At 40.4% G+C, this 15559-nt stretch overlaps 1 protein-coding gene across 5 annotated transcripts in view; it reads right to left on the bottom strand.

Annotated features, from left to right (window-relative positions):
* POC1A (POC1 centriolar protein A) overlaps nt 1–15559 on the bottom strand; it is a 62276-nt gene that overhangs the window by 14761 nt on the left and 31956 nt on the right. For 4 of the 5 annotated variants that reach the window (XM_087744017.1, XM_087744018.1, XM_087744021.1 and 1 more), the window contains one exon: nt 15382–15480. The exons of the other annotated variant lie outside the window; for it this stretch is intronic. In XM_087744017.1, the coding sequence (XP_087600143.1) occupies nt 15382–15480 (99 nt within the window). The remainder of the gene's footprint in view (nt 1–15381; nt 15481–15559) is intronic. 5 annotated transcript variants of the gene reach the window in all.

Below are 15559 nucleotides of genomic sequence, written 5' to 3'. Positions count from 1 at the left end.
GATGCCAGGTGTATGCAGATGTGCAACTGAGCTGCAACAAGACCTTAGACCAGCTCGCATAACTTTAAACCCAAAACTGCTTAGTGCATTATGAAGATATATATATATACACACATACACATGTATACACACACAAAATATATATATTTTAAAAATAAATACATAAAAAACAACTTGTGCTGCTGGCAGTTACTGATTTAGGCCACAGAAAGGCTCCCAAGGCTGAGGTCCAGCCCAACAGGCAAAATAAGCAATAAGAAGCACAACGAACAGAAATGTGATTACAGAGGGAAGCTGGAGACTGGAGGGTAGCGGGGGGAGAGAGAGAAAAAGAAAAAAGAAGCCACAGCAACAGTAGGCTTTGACAGCAGAATGGCTTGCTGCTATCCACTAACTGCTAGTAAGGGCCGACCATCCTTCCAGACCCTGCCAACCAAACCATCCTCATACAGCCAAGCATCACAAGACCAGTTTTGCATAAGGAGCAGGAAAGGAAGGTAAAGGTTTAAAGGATACCTATAACAACTGCTCCACAGAGATCACCATGCTGCACCACAGGCCTGGGATGCAGCGAGGTATCAGCTGGTACCAGCCATACCAGTCTCCACTAATTTGCTTCCTCCCACTTCCTTGGATAATTTGGATTATCTACAGGCCCCAGGCCAACACAGCCCATGCTCCGGGTCACATTGCACAGCCCCGGCATGGGAGCCACACTCCAACTACTCCTGGGCTGCAGGTAGCCCAAGAGCCACATGTTGCTCACTGATGCATTGATTTAATCAACTAAAATAAGCTCTTGCAGAGATGAGAGAAAGCCAGCCTTACAAAGCTGCTATTTGCTGTTTAAATTTAAAAGTAAAACCAAGAAAACCAAAACACTGCTTTTTAATGGGTAATTAGCATTAAAAAGCATGTTTTCTTGTTATTTTAAGGCTGACTATCATATTTTGATGATGTATCTTTAGGCCAGTCAATCATGGCACAGCAGAAATTTGAGTGAGCTAACACTGCATACAACCTGCACTTAAAAACCCCAAATGATGATGAGCTATCCACTTCAAAACCCATTAGAACAAGCTGACTCACAGAAGCAGAAAAATGACTGTACCAACATATTTTCTCCTCTATCTTTATAGCATATGTCAGACAGCTTTTTATGAAAAGCTGCTGGGTTGAACTCAAAGCTGATATTCTCTTTGCTACAGTCCACAAAGTTTAAGAGTCTGGCATATTTGCAAGGGTAATATTGCATATATGATCCCACACCTGATGCTTTAGAGGTCAGGCGGTCCCTCACCATGGCAAGTTGAAGCCAGAGGCAGCAGCAGCTGTTTGTCACTGATGCTACGTTCTGCTGATCAGCTCACAGGCTACGTACCACCCCCGTGAAAAGCCAAGCAAGCCACCTCCACAAAGCCTGTGCAGGCTCCTGAAGGCACTTTGAATGGTGGCAATACTCCCAGGAACAGAAGTATATCTACATTTAAAAATAGTAGCATGACAATATGGCATACTGCCCCATTTCAACCACAGCTATTTGAAAGGTTGCTTACAGCCCTTCATCATCAAGAAGATAACCTGTAGCTCATGCCTTCAGCAATGAAGTTCTGAGTTAATTCACCTATCTAAACTAGCGACACATTCAGCCAGCAAATAAAAAACAATGTCAATGTGTCATGGAGAGTGACTTCCAAAAGGAAAGCTCTCAACTGACCAAGGTCTTTGAATATTCAGTTCTAGGAACAAGCACATCCTACCTAACCCACCCTGCCACAGCAGGTGCAAAAAGCAAGTATCCAGCACCCACACCTACAGACAGCACTTTGAATCACTGCCCACAAACAGTCAGGCAGAGAAGCTGCAGTCAGTTTGCTCTAGCTTCTTACTCATCCCACCCGCTCTGATGGCATCAGGCTGCAATCTCAAGCCTGCAACCCATCCAACTAGGCTTCTCAAAGAGGGGCCCTATATACAGCATTCAACAAGGGTGAAGCCTGGATTTGCCCAATGCAGGCATGTCCAGCACAAGGTGGAGCTCACTGAAGATGCCTGCAAGCTCTCAGCTAGCCACACACAGAAACACTGCAAGCTGTAAATGCAGCCCATGATGGACAGAACAGCAGAAGGACAACAGCAAAGGATCGGCTGACGGCCAACCCAGCCAAGGTGGACACACACACTGCTCCATCTCACAAAGGCACAGCACTTTCCTTTTCACAGGTTAAAGCAGAGCATTTGCATCCATCTGGATCAGATTCACTAGACTAATTTCAACTCAATTTTTTTGAAGAGGCTGAAGAGCCCAAGTACGCATATTTGTATGGACACTACCCAAAGCATGTCCCTCTGCTACCAGAAGCCTTGTGAACACAGGAGAACAGTGATACCATGGCCTCAAGGAGAGAAACAGGGTTGTTTTGTTTATTTTAATGCTTTCAGATTTTTCATGCCAAAGTGTGCGTGTGTGTGTATATATTTTTTTTTTTTTTACAGTTAAGGAAAGCTTTGCCTGCTAAGAAAACACAACTGGGACCTCACACAGTCGATGCTGGGGCTTCTTCCAAGTATCCTAAACCCAAATGGACACCCAGAATTTTGTTTGACATTAATTTTAGAAAGCTGCCAAACATTTTGATGAGCTCAAACACACTCTTCTGCATTAAAAAACTGGAAAGAGACTGCAATGCTCAGAGGAACAGGTTGTCTGCCACAAGCACCCACCTGGGACTTCTGTTACAGTTCAAGTACAGCAGTGACACTGGTTGAAGCTGTGTTAAAAAGGCAATAAGGCCACCTCTACTGAATCGTTAGTACAGGTTCCGAATTTGGTAAGCATCACTGCGGGGTCCTTTAGGGGACGCTTTGCCCTTTTATTTTAACAAAAGAGGGAAATGCTTGGAAACTTTCCCTTAACAGCCAGACTACAACTTGTACTTACCACTACCTTAATGGCCAGTACATTTGAAAGGAAATGTGCATCCACGTGAGGGAGAACTGAATTGCTCCCAGATTGAAGCTTTTTCAAATTTTATGAAAGAGGATTAAATCATCCCTTCTACTCTCCATAAGATTGAACAAGAAAACCCTCACAGACCAAACTACAGCCACCCTTCTCCTAACAGGAATCTATATCATGTGCTGAGCCAGCCACTAGTGATTTAAATGCTAACAGATTTTAAAAAACATTGCAAAAATATAGAAAGACCCTTAAAGTATGCATTGGCTTCGTGACAGTCTCAGTACTGATGAGCATCACTATTACAGAGAAAGACACCTGTGTTCCCATCTGACTCACCTGCAAGGTAAAGTGCCAGCTGAATCCTGGGGACAGGCAGCAGAAACAATGACACTGCTGCAGAGGTTTCATCTATTTTAGTCAGAGTTCAAGTGTGCCATTTATTCAGCACAACCAAAAAAATGTATTTGCCATTAAGTATCTTATTACAACAGCTGCTTATTAAGCACTGGGAGTATAGCAAGAAGCAGCTGAACATTAAAGGAAGAATAGATGAGCAGTTTCAGAATACAATACAGCTCTCAGTGACAAAGGGAAAACAGAAGTGATTTATTTATAGCAACCACTTAAAGACAGCACAGTGCAACTACTTGGGGGAAGGGGAAAATTAATCAGCCTTCATTCCAGAAGTCTCTTACTGAGCCTCTTATGAAAATTCTTCTGGCTAAACAGCATTCTGGCCAGCTATTATAGTGCTGATCGGGGGGCGGGGGGCAAGTATTAACTACACAACACATAGACTTGTAGTAAAACTGCAAGGGACAATTAAAAAAATGCCATTTTGCTTTCTAAATGTGATAGTTAGAAGATATATAGACAGGATAACTACCTACCTGAACTTTACACCTACTAATAAAAAGTAGGATTCTTATAATTCAATCCAGAGGAAATATTTCTTTTCCCTTCTCTTCAACACTCTCCACTGGAAGGGAGGAACTGAATGGTGCAAGGGGGTTAGGTTCAGCTCTACCTTTAAGTCCCTTTAAATCAGTTCCCACAGTGTATCTACTCTTTGGGTTTGTTTGGTTTTTTTTAAACAGAATATGATGTTATCCAGAATTAAATTTCAAGTATCTAGAAAGGTTGCATTCCGTTTAAGCAACGCATATGTCCAATGTATTCAATTCAATACAGACATCCAATGTATTAAAATCCACTAAGTGCAATTAAATTCACTATCTTAGCTGAAAAAAATTCGCCTAGAAACAGAGGAGCAGAAAACTCCCAAAGGTGATGTACACTGTTTATTCAGACCCCAATTCTACCAATCCAAATGAGAGACAAATACCATTAAAAGTCTTCTATTTCAAGAAGTCATTTTCACCACAGGTAAAGTGATATTTTAAGTGTGTTCCCAGAGAGCAACAGTGACATCCAGTGGAAGCATATTAGCTTCAAGGTAAGCTCCACAGGAAGGTCAGATGGAGTACACCATGCTAGATTGGAGGACTCATTAAAAACTGAGAGGTAACCTCATTTCTCCCTGCTATGTACAAAATATCATTGACTGAACACAGCTCTCCAAATAGAAGCCCGTTTCTCTAGACTGGAAAAGCATCCCCTCTTCAAGGCAGCACTGAAATTTCTGGAGCAATCACATTCAAGGCTTGCATTATTTCACATCTACTGTCCAGGGTAACAACTAGAATTAGAATACAAGTTTAATTAGTTTTATGAAATAATTCATAGGACCATTCATCCCTGCTCACCTCTTATTTCAGGATTCAAGTTGTGATAATGGAAGGGGATTTGTGAGGGAGGGGGAGAAAAAGAGAAGGGAGGTGAAGAGAACATTACTTCCCTTTCATTTTAGTTTGCAATTTTGCTTCACACCAAAAGCTAAGTCGGGTTAGATAAGCAAGAAGCCAGAAATGATTTAGACAGAACCCTTCTCCCTATTGGTGCTACTAAAAATACGAAGTTAAAACATTAAAACTTGGCACCTGTACAGTAACGGCCATGTTTTACTATAGACCAATAAACATTAAGTCTGTGATAACCCCAAGAAGAAATAGAGTTAATAGGTACATCTCAAACCCGTTTAAATCCCAAGGCACTCTTGTGCCAAAGCTTAAGTGAACCACTGGCAGAGGCAGGCAGATGGAGTAAGGTTTGTGTAATTTAAGTGAAGCAGCATCATACCATCCAGCTCTGCTGACCAAGCTGCCAGGAGAAACAGGGGTAACAACTAATGGCCAGCTACAGTACTCAAACATGCATGAAACCAGCCTATCCATACCTAGAAGACTGCACTTGGACTGAAATTTGCATTTGCTTACAGAAATTCTAGGATTCTATCTCTGCAAGTGATGCTGTCTGGCAATCTCTAGCCAAGAGCAGGTCCTCTACCCTGCTCCTGCCTGCCAGGAGGGAAAAGCTGTTCCCCTCCTGTGTTTCAGTGACCTTGCTCTTCTGGTTCACTGTCTGTTGGTCTGCTTAACTTACCTCTATACTCTATAAGTGTCACTTTTAAATGAAGACAGACATTAGTATCATGGTTTTCAAGGTAACAAGCATCTATGCAGACTGCTAAAAGCACCTGAACTACATGATGTGCATGCTTTTCAGTTGGTTTATACTGAGCACGGCTAAATATACACCATGGCATCAACTGGTTGTGTGCCATCTGAGATAAGGCTCATGGTTCTTTGTGCTATGTGATCTTTGTTTTATACAAAAAGTTGAAGGAAAGTAGATCCCTGCACTGATTTCCAAGAAAGAGTGGAAAGGAATAGAAATCACAGTTCCTGATAAGCTCTGGCAGAGGGGATTGCCACAACCCCAAACCAGTTAGGAATGTACCTCTAATAAAGCTAGAGTTTCCAAATTACTAGTAATTAATGCAATACTATATGTTAATTCACAGTCTTACTAAGGAAAGATGCTAAAATAATAGGAACTAATTTTCAATAGTCAGCTCCTTTCCAATTTGAGTTACATTTCAAATAGCTAAAAAGCCCTCTACAACATGAAAGAAGAATGGGAACGTTTTGCATGTATTGCATTTCCAAAAAAACACAAATGGCATTTCTGTGACAAGTGAAAATGGGAAACAGTGATGCCAGACATTGAAAGCCCAGTGAAAGAGTGCACGGACAGGTGAAACTTAATGACTACCAGCTGTTTAAAAAAAAATAAAGCAGGTCTGTATTTCCTGAGAAGGAAAAGCTAAGGGTAGCCTTCAACATTTTAGATTTGTCATTTCCTACTTTGCATAGGCATTTTACCTCCCTTAACCAATTCTCCCCTCCCATCAGTCCTAGTGTTTCTCAGGAAATATGAAGAGGCCTTCCAGAACTTAGGATGGAATAATTAAGCTTTGTTGTACAGGTGATGCTCAACTGGCTGTCCTAACACTGCTCCTGGAGAATTACAGCACCAAAAATGTGAAAGGAACAGTTTTGTGTGGAAACAAGCCACTATAGAAAAAAAAAAAAAAAAAGATAAATATGAGAACCATTGGTAAGAAATTTCACCAAGAATTGAACTACTGTTCCCTGGCCCCGTTTAAGATGACTCTTAGGAAAAGCTCCCAAGAAAATGCAGCCAAACACTGAAACAAACTGTTTATCCTCAGCCTTGGGTTATCCAGCTACAGGTTGTTTTACACTAAAAGCAACAGTCTCCAAGGCAAGAAGGAACACACACAGTGATCTCCTGAAGTGCGAACAACAGCTTCCAGCTCATTTTTTTTTCATCAGAATCATTTGCCTCTTTCAAATGAAATATGTATATGCTATGTAAAATATGTCATGTGCATGCCTATGTATGTTACTTATGTATAAATAACGCATGTTATGTATATATACATAGGTAAACATATGCAGACACATATTATAACATGTCCATTTGTTATTACTCTTGCCTGGAGACTGGCTTTTAGCAGAAAAGTTTGAGATCTTAGAAACTTAAAGCTTGAGTCGTCTTCATCCATCTCAAAGCTGACAAAGAATAGCAGCTTGGAAAAAAATATAAACCTTGCCTCCATCTCTTCTCTTTGAATTATGACTCAAGCATTAAAACAAGCCACATACAGTGGCAACCTAAGTGGGTGAATTTACATTAATTAGCCTGGAGATGCTGAACTTAAAAGGCAATTTTTATTCTGACCAGTAATGACTTGTCAGGACTTGCCTTATTGTTCCAGAGCCTTAAAGAACAAATCTATTAGTTGTAAGATGACAGAAATTAAAAGCTGATCCTCTTATTTCTGCAAAAAATCTTGTTAAACCAGAAGACAAGGGAAAACAGCTGTAGCACCGTGGCTGCTCCCATCCACTAATGGGCAAAGCTGTTGCAGGTTGTTGCAGTCATTCAGAGCCTCTTGGAAAGCCAAGCTGAGGGTGCCTATACCCTGCCTTTTCCTCTCTCTCAAGTCCTTCATCAAGATAAGATATGAAAACTCTGATAAACAGCCTGCAACAATGTGTAGAAAATGTTAATGCACAAAAATCAGAGAAGACATAACCTTTCATTTGTCATGTGCACCCTTCTCTCCTTACATTGACCAGATCAAAGAGAAAAGCAAAACCAAAAGTTTCAGGGGAAAGAGCAACAACATAACGGCAAAACCCACTAGCTTGTGAAAAATTCAGTTTCACGCAGCAACAACAAAAAAAGCTGAAATAGAGTATTAGAGAGCTAGCGATTAACAGAGGTTTTATGGAATATCTTCCAGAAAGCAGCTCTGCCATTAGCTGTTTGTGAGGTAGGCACTCATTTAGCGGAGTGAGAGAAAACCATTAAACTCTGATGCAGCCTCACAGTCAAATTAAGATGCAGAAAAGTCTGAGATCTGCAGCGAGGCCCCACAAAGAGCACAGTCAACTGATACAGCCATCCAGATAGCTCAGGTAAACTCAGGCTTCCCGATATGAAGAAAAAACTGGTACTGTTGCTAGGCTTTATTCTCCAATAAATTAGAGCTGCACTCCACAGCTCAGCTGGATCCAGCCTTTTCAGTGATGAAACTGAGAAGTTACTCCCTCAGGGGCTACCCACAAAACAGATACCTTCCTTCCTGCCTGATGTTCTGGGCTGGAAACCAGGTTATCTGTACCAGGAGTTCAGATAGGCCTGTAAACACACAACATAACACCAAGTTTCTATCGCTTTTGTTAACAAGAACATGTGTTTATAAATGAATGGGCAGTGTGCTCTTTCTGGCCCACATAAGCCATAGTTCCTACTAACCATACTACCAAATAGGAAGAATGATTATTTTCCCAGAGTCTGAGGATGCTGAACCAGGCAGGAAGAGACCAAGGAAACATTCTCAGCTAGCCAGGCTTGCCCACCATGACAGCTCCCTTAGTCAACTAAGTGTCTGGTACCTCTTGGGGGTTAACAGTTCATCCCACTCTAAATCTCTGGTTTCCAGCAAGATGAGTGGAAGACACCACAGTAGCACTCCTTGCACAGAAAGAACTACTAGCTGCTCTTGCTAAAAGAAGGATGTGAGCGATGAAAGAAAATTACATCCTTCTGGCTCTCACAAGGTTTACAAGCACAGCCTCTTCAGGCACAGGCCAAGGTAGAGACCCAGCTTTGTCCACACCACAAAGGAAGGAGAGGAAAGAAGCCTTTTCCTCTGTTCCTGTTGAACCTCTGTCTCCTTGCAAAAAAAAAAAATAATAAAAAATTACAAGGTCACACGTTGCAATAGGCTTACATGACCAGGCTTCCTTCAGTGAAAGGAGAGTGAAGGTTAGGCAGCTATGAGTAACCATCTGCAACTGCACTGCTTGTTAAGGATGTGGGGAAGAGCTCCTGAGCATCCTGTGATCAGCTGTAGTAGAACTCCTGCCCACCCCATGAAGCTTCTACTCGGACAGCCAAGCAGGGTAGAGAACAGTGGAAACATCTTGAGTACTCATCACAGTGTTGTTCTTTTAAGTAAATAATCTACCTACCTCTTCCAAGACGACAATCATGTACCAGACTAAAGCTTCTTGGAGTGGGAACACATCCTCAGAAAAAACAAGGTGACAAGCAGATCAGGAAAAATAATCATTTTGCAGACCACATTTATTGTGAAGGCTGAAGGTTGGATCCCCTGCTGTTGAATAAAGGATTCCTCCCTTACAACTCTTAAAAATAAATAAATAGAAGGGGGTGGAGGAGGTGCAAACGACAACACACATTCACATCCAATTGTGAAGAGCTGCAGCTCTGTGCAACGAAACTGCTTCCTGGGAGGGGATTTCACATCAAGAAAAAAAAAGAAAAAAAATGTACAAAAGTATTCATCAGTATTAACGGATGCCAAAATTAGAGATAGTTACCAATTTGGAAGCCAAAAGGTCAAAAAAAGAGAAGGCACATCTGGCTTATGAGTAACTCGGGAGGAATTTATTTACACAAGGAACAAGAGGCTGACAGAATGAACTGCTGCAGTCAGCACGGAGACCACGGGCTGAGCACAGGAGGCACCCAAGGTCAAACACAAAACAGAACCAGCAAAGAAGAGAGGTGGAGTCAGCTTTGGACATTCAGTTACAGGCCTCAGACAACTTTATGAACAGATCACATTTTTTGGAATTAGTCTCCAATCCTATTCAACAGAACTATTTCGGAAAAATTGCCATTGAAGAAATAAGCATAGTTCAATGCCTGGAGAAAATTTTAAACCCAGAAGTGTAGAAAGAGGCCTAAATGCCTGTCTTAACCAAAAGATGCATTTGAAGAGTCACAGGCTACTTGTTTAAAAGTCCTTTCCACTGAAGCACTGCTCTTCCCAAGCTTCACTTTGTGAAGTCTGCTATGCCATTAGTTTTCAAATTTGATAGCTCCACAATTGGATATCATTTAACTTCAAAGGAGCTAAAGATACTTAAAACATTTGTGCTCTTCAATTTCAAAAGAGCAGAAAGATTTCTTGGCAAGAAACTGACGGAGGACAGCTCTGCACCTCTGCCCACGTCTCCCAAATTGCCCTACCAAGGGATTACCTGCTTTGGAGTCTGTCTGCACATCCACTCACACGAGCAGGTCTCTCAGAGTCCTACCAATTGCTGAAAAAAACTGAGCTGCATATATTTAAGTTCTATGGTTGCAGAATTTACAACCAAAGTGGCAAGAGAAACACCTCCCCATCACCTGTAAGCTTATGTTCTGCTGTACCTATTACCTCTTTCACCAGGATACCCTTAGTTTGAGATAAACAGACTACACGCAACCCTTGCAGACTGTGCATTTCACTGCCTTTTGGATATCTGAAACTCCTGCTCGCCCTGTTCAAGTACCTCTGAGGTACTGCAACACAAACACAATTTAAAGTATTTTTCTTTAGAAAGCTATATGTAGAGGCTTAGCCTAAAGTTTCCTCATCAGCCTCCTCCTTTGCAAAGTAGTCTTTTGCACAGTTACAACATGCCTAAAGAAGGTTTATGTTTAAACCTGAGTGAAGAATCTCTATATCAATGAATATTTCATATTTTCCATAATATTGCATGAAAAACTGTTTACCAACGTAGCTTATACTACAATGTTTTTATTCATAATTTTCAGTGTACAAGTTTAGATAAACACCCAAGCACTTTCTAACTGTCCATGTGACATCAACCTTCACCGTACATAGTCTTCTTGGAATTAGTCAACAATAGCAAATCTGTCACATAATGAAACAAGTGTTCTTGTATAGTCATGTCAGCTATAACCGCATGTATGAAGCTTTCCTTGTATTTGGAAAAAAAAAAAAAAAAAACCACCACCAAGCCTCCAAAATAAAACACATTATCTGCCCTACCTGGAAAGAAAAAAATTGTATGGTGAATGTTTTCACAACATACCAGATCCATGAATATAATATGTCCTTTGATCTGATCCTACACATATCTTCATACAGATAGACTCTTATGCTTACAGTTACTGACTCCAGGACAAGCGTAAGAGCCCATATTTATGAAATCACATGCAAAATCTATACCTCTTATTCTGACTTTCCTTTAGGTCCTTACCACTCAATATTGCAGTTTAAAGCATGAATTTACTCTTACCCCTTAGATTCCAGATCAAAGCAAACACAAATGCTTATAGGATCAAGACACAGGACTGTAAGACTTCATTTCTTCCCATCAGCTTCACACAGCATGCATCATGAGTGCTTGCCCTTAACTTCAGCTTTCAAGGCAATTACCCAACACTTCATAGCAACAATCGTTAGCTTATAGTTTAAGAGTAAGCATTTATTTCAGAGCTACTGTAATTCTGATCTAACATGTAGAGTCTCACATCTACGCTAAAAGATATTTATAATTCACTTCTGACAGCTTTAGTGTTTTCTTTATCACACTTTTGTGCCTATGCTTTTACACCATAGTCATGACTGCAGTTCCTGCTCATCATGAGGTTCTCTGTCATTTGCATTAGTCCTTGCACAGAGCAGTTTTACTTTCAAAGCAAGCTGCATCTCCCAAGCCTCATATTTACAGAAAACACAAGCAGGTGGGCAGAGCAACTTTGAAGTTCGTGCCTATTGTTGCAAACAAGCCCAAAACCCTGATTCATAATGAACTTTAACCAACGGCCTGAGAAACCAGCATCTTCTAAAGGCTCCAGTCTCCCTCTGCCTATGGAAGTGAAAATTGTTTTAGAGCAAATTTGTTTTCAAGCTCACCAACCTTGACAGTGTTTCATGCCTCTTTTATCCACAGGTTATTTAGGATTCTTTTTTCCTTCCTATTCATCTTGATGACAAACTAGTTTTGATGTCTGTGTTCAGTTAGTCTTTTTAGCACTTGCATGTTAGTCTGACTCTCCCCATGAGAAACCAGATACTGAATATTTTTACACATCCACTGTTTTGATTAGTATTTGTGCTTTCACAACACTTAAATTATACAGCTACATATGAGAGCATAAGCTCTCCTTGGAAAAAATATTCTCTCTGACTTAAGTAAAGGGTGTAAACAGATTCAAGATGTGTCCAGAATAGCATTCATGTGTTTTAGGGGTACCAAAACTAAGTAACAACCTATATGCCTGTTTTAAATGTACTTACATCCCCAAATGTCTGCAAAATCTCAGTACTATTCAAGAAGCAGAATCCTGGCGCACTAACACAGGAGCGGAGAAAGACGAGGCAGCTTCACTTTTCATTGAAGGTAAAGGTGACCTCAGCATGAAAGCAAGAGCCACAGGTGGCAGCTTCAAGACTGATTTTGATGAGAAAAACACAACCGATCTCAACTACACAAAATCCACCAAAATAATTACTTCATTATTGAAAATCAAACATTTTGCTCAAGACAAGAAGGAACTGAATATATAGTGAAATTTAAGTCTTGCAGTAAGTTGTAGCAGTGACAGTACTCTTAAAAACTCTTAAAAAGCCCAGCATAATACATTTTGAAGAGAGACAAGTCATGAAATTCACTTGAAAGGAGACAGTAGACTGCCATGAATGGGCAAGCTATTATGGAGCCAAGATTTCCATGCTCAGGTTATATTTACTCCTTAAAATAACAAACCAAGCTGTTTTCAGATATATCAGCTTCTTTTTAACAGCAAAGAACATTTCATATCAATTCTAAATTTAAACTATGATATTCAAAACTGGTTCTCAGACTACACTGTTTATTCTTCCCCTTCTAACTTTAGCAATTATAACTGCCTTAATATTAGCTTATTAGGAGTGCAATGCTTTAATACACAAGGATATTGAATACTAGTCATATTTTTGCATTTCCATTCTTACGAAGTGCAGTGAGCTCTTAGTAGAGACCAGGTATAGGCTCTAGCATGCTACATGATTGTTTTTGTAACAGGCAGCCACGATACAGCTGATACCCCCCAAAAATTTAGACTACATTGGCTTTGGCAGCACCAATCAGACTGTGTGACACAAGACAAACATTGAAACTCCACTCCTTTATAGCAGGACAGAGCTGCATCACACTTCCAAGGCAAAACAGTGTTCTTAACTGAATAAAAGAGATCACATTGTTGAACTTAATCAACAGACTTAGTTGACTAAGACATTAGTCTTAGTTGTGCAAGCTAGCACCCAAGCTCTCCATTGCAACCACCTTCACACACCTGCTTTTTAAGCAGGGATAACTTTACTGTTGAAGGCATTCAAAGGTTTAATTTACAAGTCTCATTCATGCTCATGGCTAATCTGGCAGATCTAGTGGAAGTGTCATTTGTGCTATTCAGACCAAAAGATAACACCACATTTGCCCAAGGAGCAAATAGGAAGGAATATTGACTATCGCTCAATTTGATCTTCCGTAAGTTGTACATAACGCAGTAACTTTCCAATACTTTTTATATTCAGGTAGTACTGCTGGTATCAGCAGCTCCCATGCTGCATGCCCAAGCCAAAGGTTGCATTTGGGTGGCAGTTCAAAATACTCACTCCTTTGAAGTAATTTAGGTCCACAGACCAAAGTATGTCTCTTCCACATGACTCAGCATGGATTCACTTTGCCTTCTGTAAAAACACAGCACCTGGTCCAAACCAATATATTACACCTCAAATAATTTGCAGTGCCCTGTTTCCCATAGGCTCAGAGCATGAGTAGAGCAACCCCTTGTCAACCAACACCACATGACATGGCTTTGCCTGTCAGCAGTACACAAACAGTGGGTCCCAGCAGCATCTATTAGAGGTTTTGCCAGGTAAACCCTCTTCCACAAGGGAATAGTTTTGTTGGAGGGACAGATGTTCAGGGTGGTTAGTCATTGTTCAGCAGCTACCTTCAATGCACATATTAAGAGGTTCTATAACAAAGAACTATGTTTTAGAAGAGCTCAGGCATTTCCTTCCTTTCCTTAAACAACTACTGGATAATATGGTCTGGTAATAACAGCAGTACAAATGAGGTAAGCTTACCATAATCTTCCCATTAGCAGACACCTTGTCTACACCATTTAAGCCATTCCTTGGAATGTTACAAACTGAAAATGTTATTTCTTCCCATAAAGGCTTTCTTTGTCTCTGCTGTATTTCAGCCCAGAATTATACTACACTATCTTAAATCAAAGCAGATAGAGTTCCAAGTTAGTCCAGTTCAATAGGCTAATAAACAAAGAGGTCATTGGACTGCTAGTTTCATAGCCAGCATAACTTTAGAGTTAGTGCACAGGAGAGGAGGAAAAGTAAGAAGTCAGTTTTAGCCAAAACCAGCCGAGGATCAATGAACACTTTCACCTCATCCTTCCTTCTGTGATCGCTTCCTACCATCCCCTCCCACTCACCTAGCACTAACATCCTCTGGTTGTGTTTGCTTTCTTTACAGAGCACTCTACATCGTAAGAGGTTTAGAGCTGCAGCAAGTTAGACTCTGATCTTGTCCATCGCAAAATACTACGGCTATTCCAACACTGCCAGCAATGGACTGATGTCATATTAAATAAAAACACTATGTTTAAGAGATAACAGAAGCTTAGTAGCCCAGTAAAGAAGATCTAAATTGATAAGATTAAAGACATTGCCAGAGAGCAACAGATGCTGGCTAGAAGCTTACCTTTCAACTGAGGCAATGCCACATATGCACAAATCCCCTAGTTCACAAATTGCTTTTTAGCTTACAGCTCACGTTGAACAAGATGTACCAAAAATCTGACACTGTAGTAACATATTTCAGAATCCTGTACGTATACTCAATGTATCAAAAAACATCCAAAGACTGACAAAACAGAAGTTTAAGTGAAGCATCACCATGTGTAAAACTTATAACTCATACAGGCAGTAACTTTAAAGGGTTACTCTTGTAATAGCCACGACATCCAACATCAGTACTACACTTAGATCAGTGCATCATACTGAATTACTCAGTTGGTGGATTTATCCACTAGTTACTGTCAGAACTCAGGTGTCTCTTAGCACATGGTTCAGGCAAAGGATATGAACTGATGTCTCCAAGTATTTAGGAAAGAAGCTACAGTATAATACATCACCTATTTCACATGTATGAAGTCTATGCACAGAGATTTCTTTTGTCTTTGCTGACTGTCAGTGAAAGATATCATGAACAATATCTATTTTCAGGACTGACACCAGCCTAAAGGATTCATATCAGCTAGCAAAAGTGACTTCAGCTGTTACTCACGTCTGTGCTTTTTTTGTGGACTATCATCCAAGCCTACCACACATTCTTAAATACAGGCTGTCAATAAAAATGCATATATACATGCACTAAATTTATTTCCCTTTTAAAATCATTATATATCATTTCCCTATAAAGTACAGTTAAACAAAACAATACAAGCTTGGTTAAAAAAATACATCCTGCAGCTCAAATAAATACTAAGGAAAGATGGCTCTATAGTCCAACTGCCTGAAAGAGCCACATGCTTTCCAGTTGCAGAAACCGTACTGAAAAGGAACTGTACATGATTTCTGTATGCTGACCTACCAGAGCGTGATGGCTCCCATCCACACTAGTGCCAGACTTCTGTGTTTTCAGTACATCACCATAATCTGCTGCATCAAAGTTAGTCTTCCACACCATCACCTGCAGAAGAAAGTTATCTCTATTCAAATTTTCCATCTACATTTGCTTAAAGGTCAACACAACTGAGAAGAGTCAGCAG

Source organism: Nipponia nippon, unplaced genomic scaffold (genome assembly GCF_047370975.1).
Source record: "Nipponia nippon isolate SJK-2023a ecotype South Korea unplaced genomic scaffold, ASM4737097v1 scaffold_9, whole genome shotgun sequence".
In the NCBI taxonomy this organism is placed as follows: Eukaryota; Metazoa; Chordata; class Aves; order Pelecaniformes; family Threskiornithidae; genus Nipponia; species Nipponia nippon.
The sequence above is the reverse complement of the archived record's forward strand: the minus strand, read 5'-3'. Positions and strand labels throughout refer to the sequence as shown.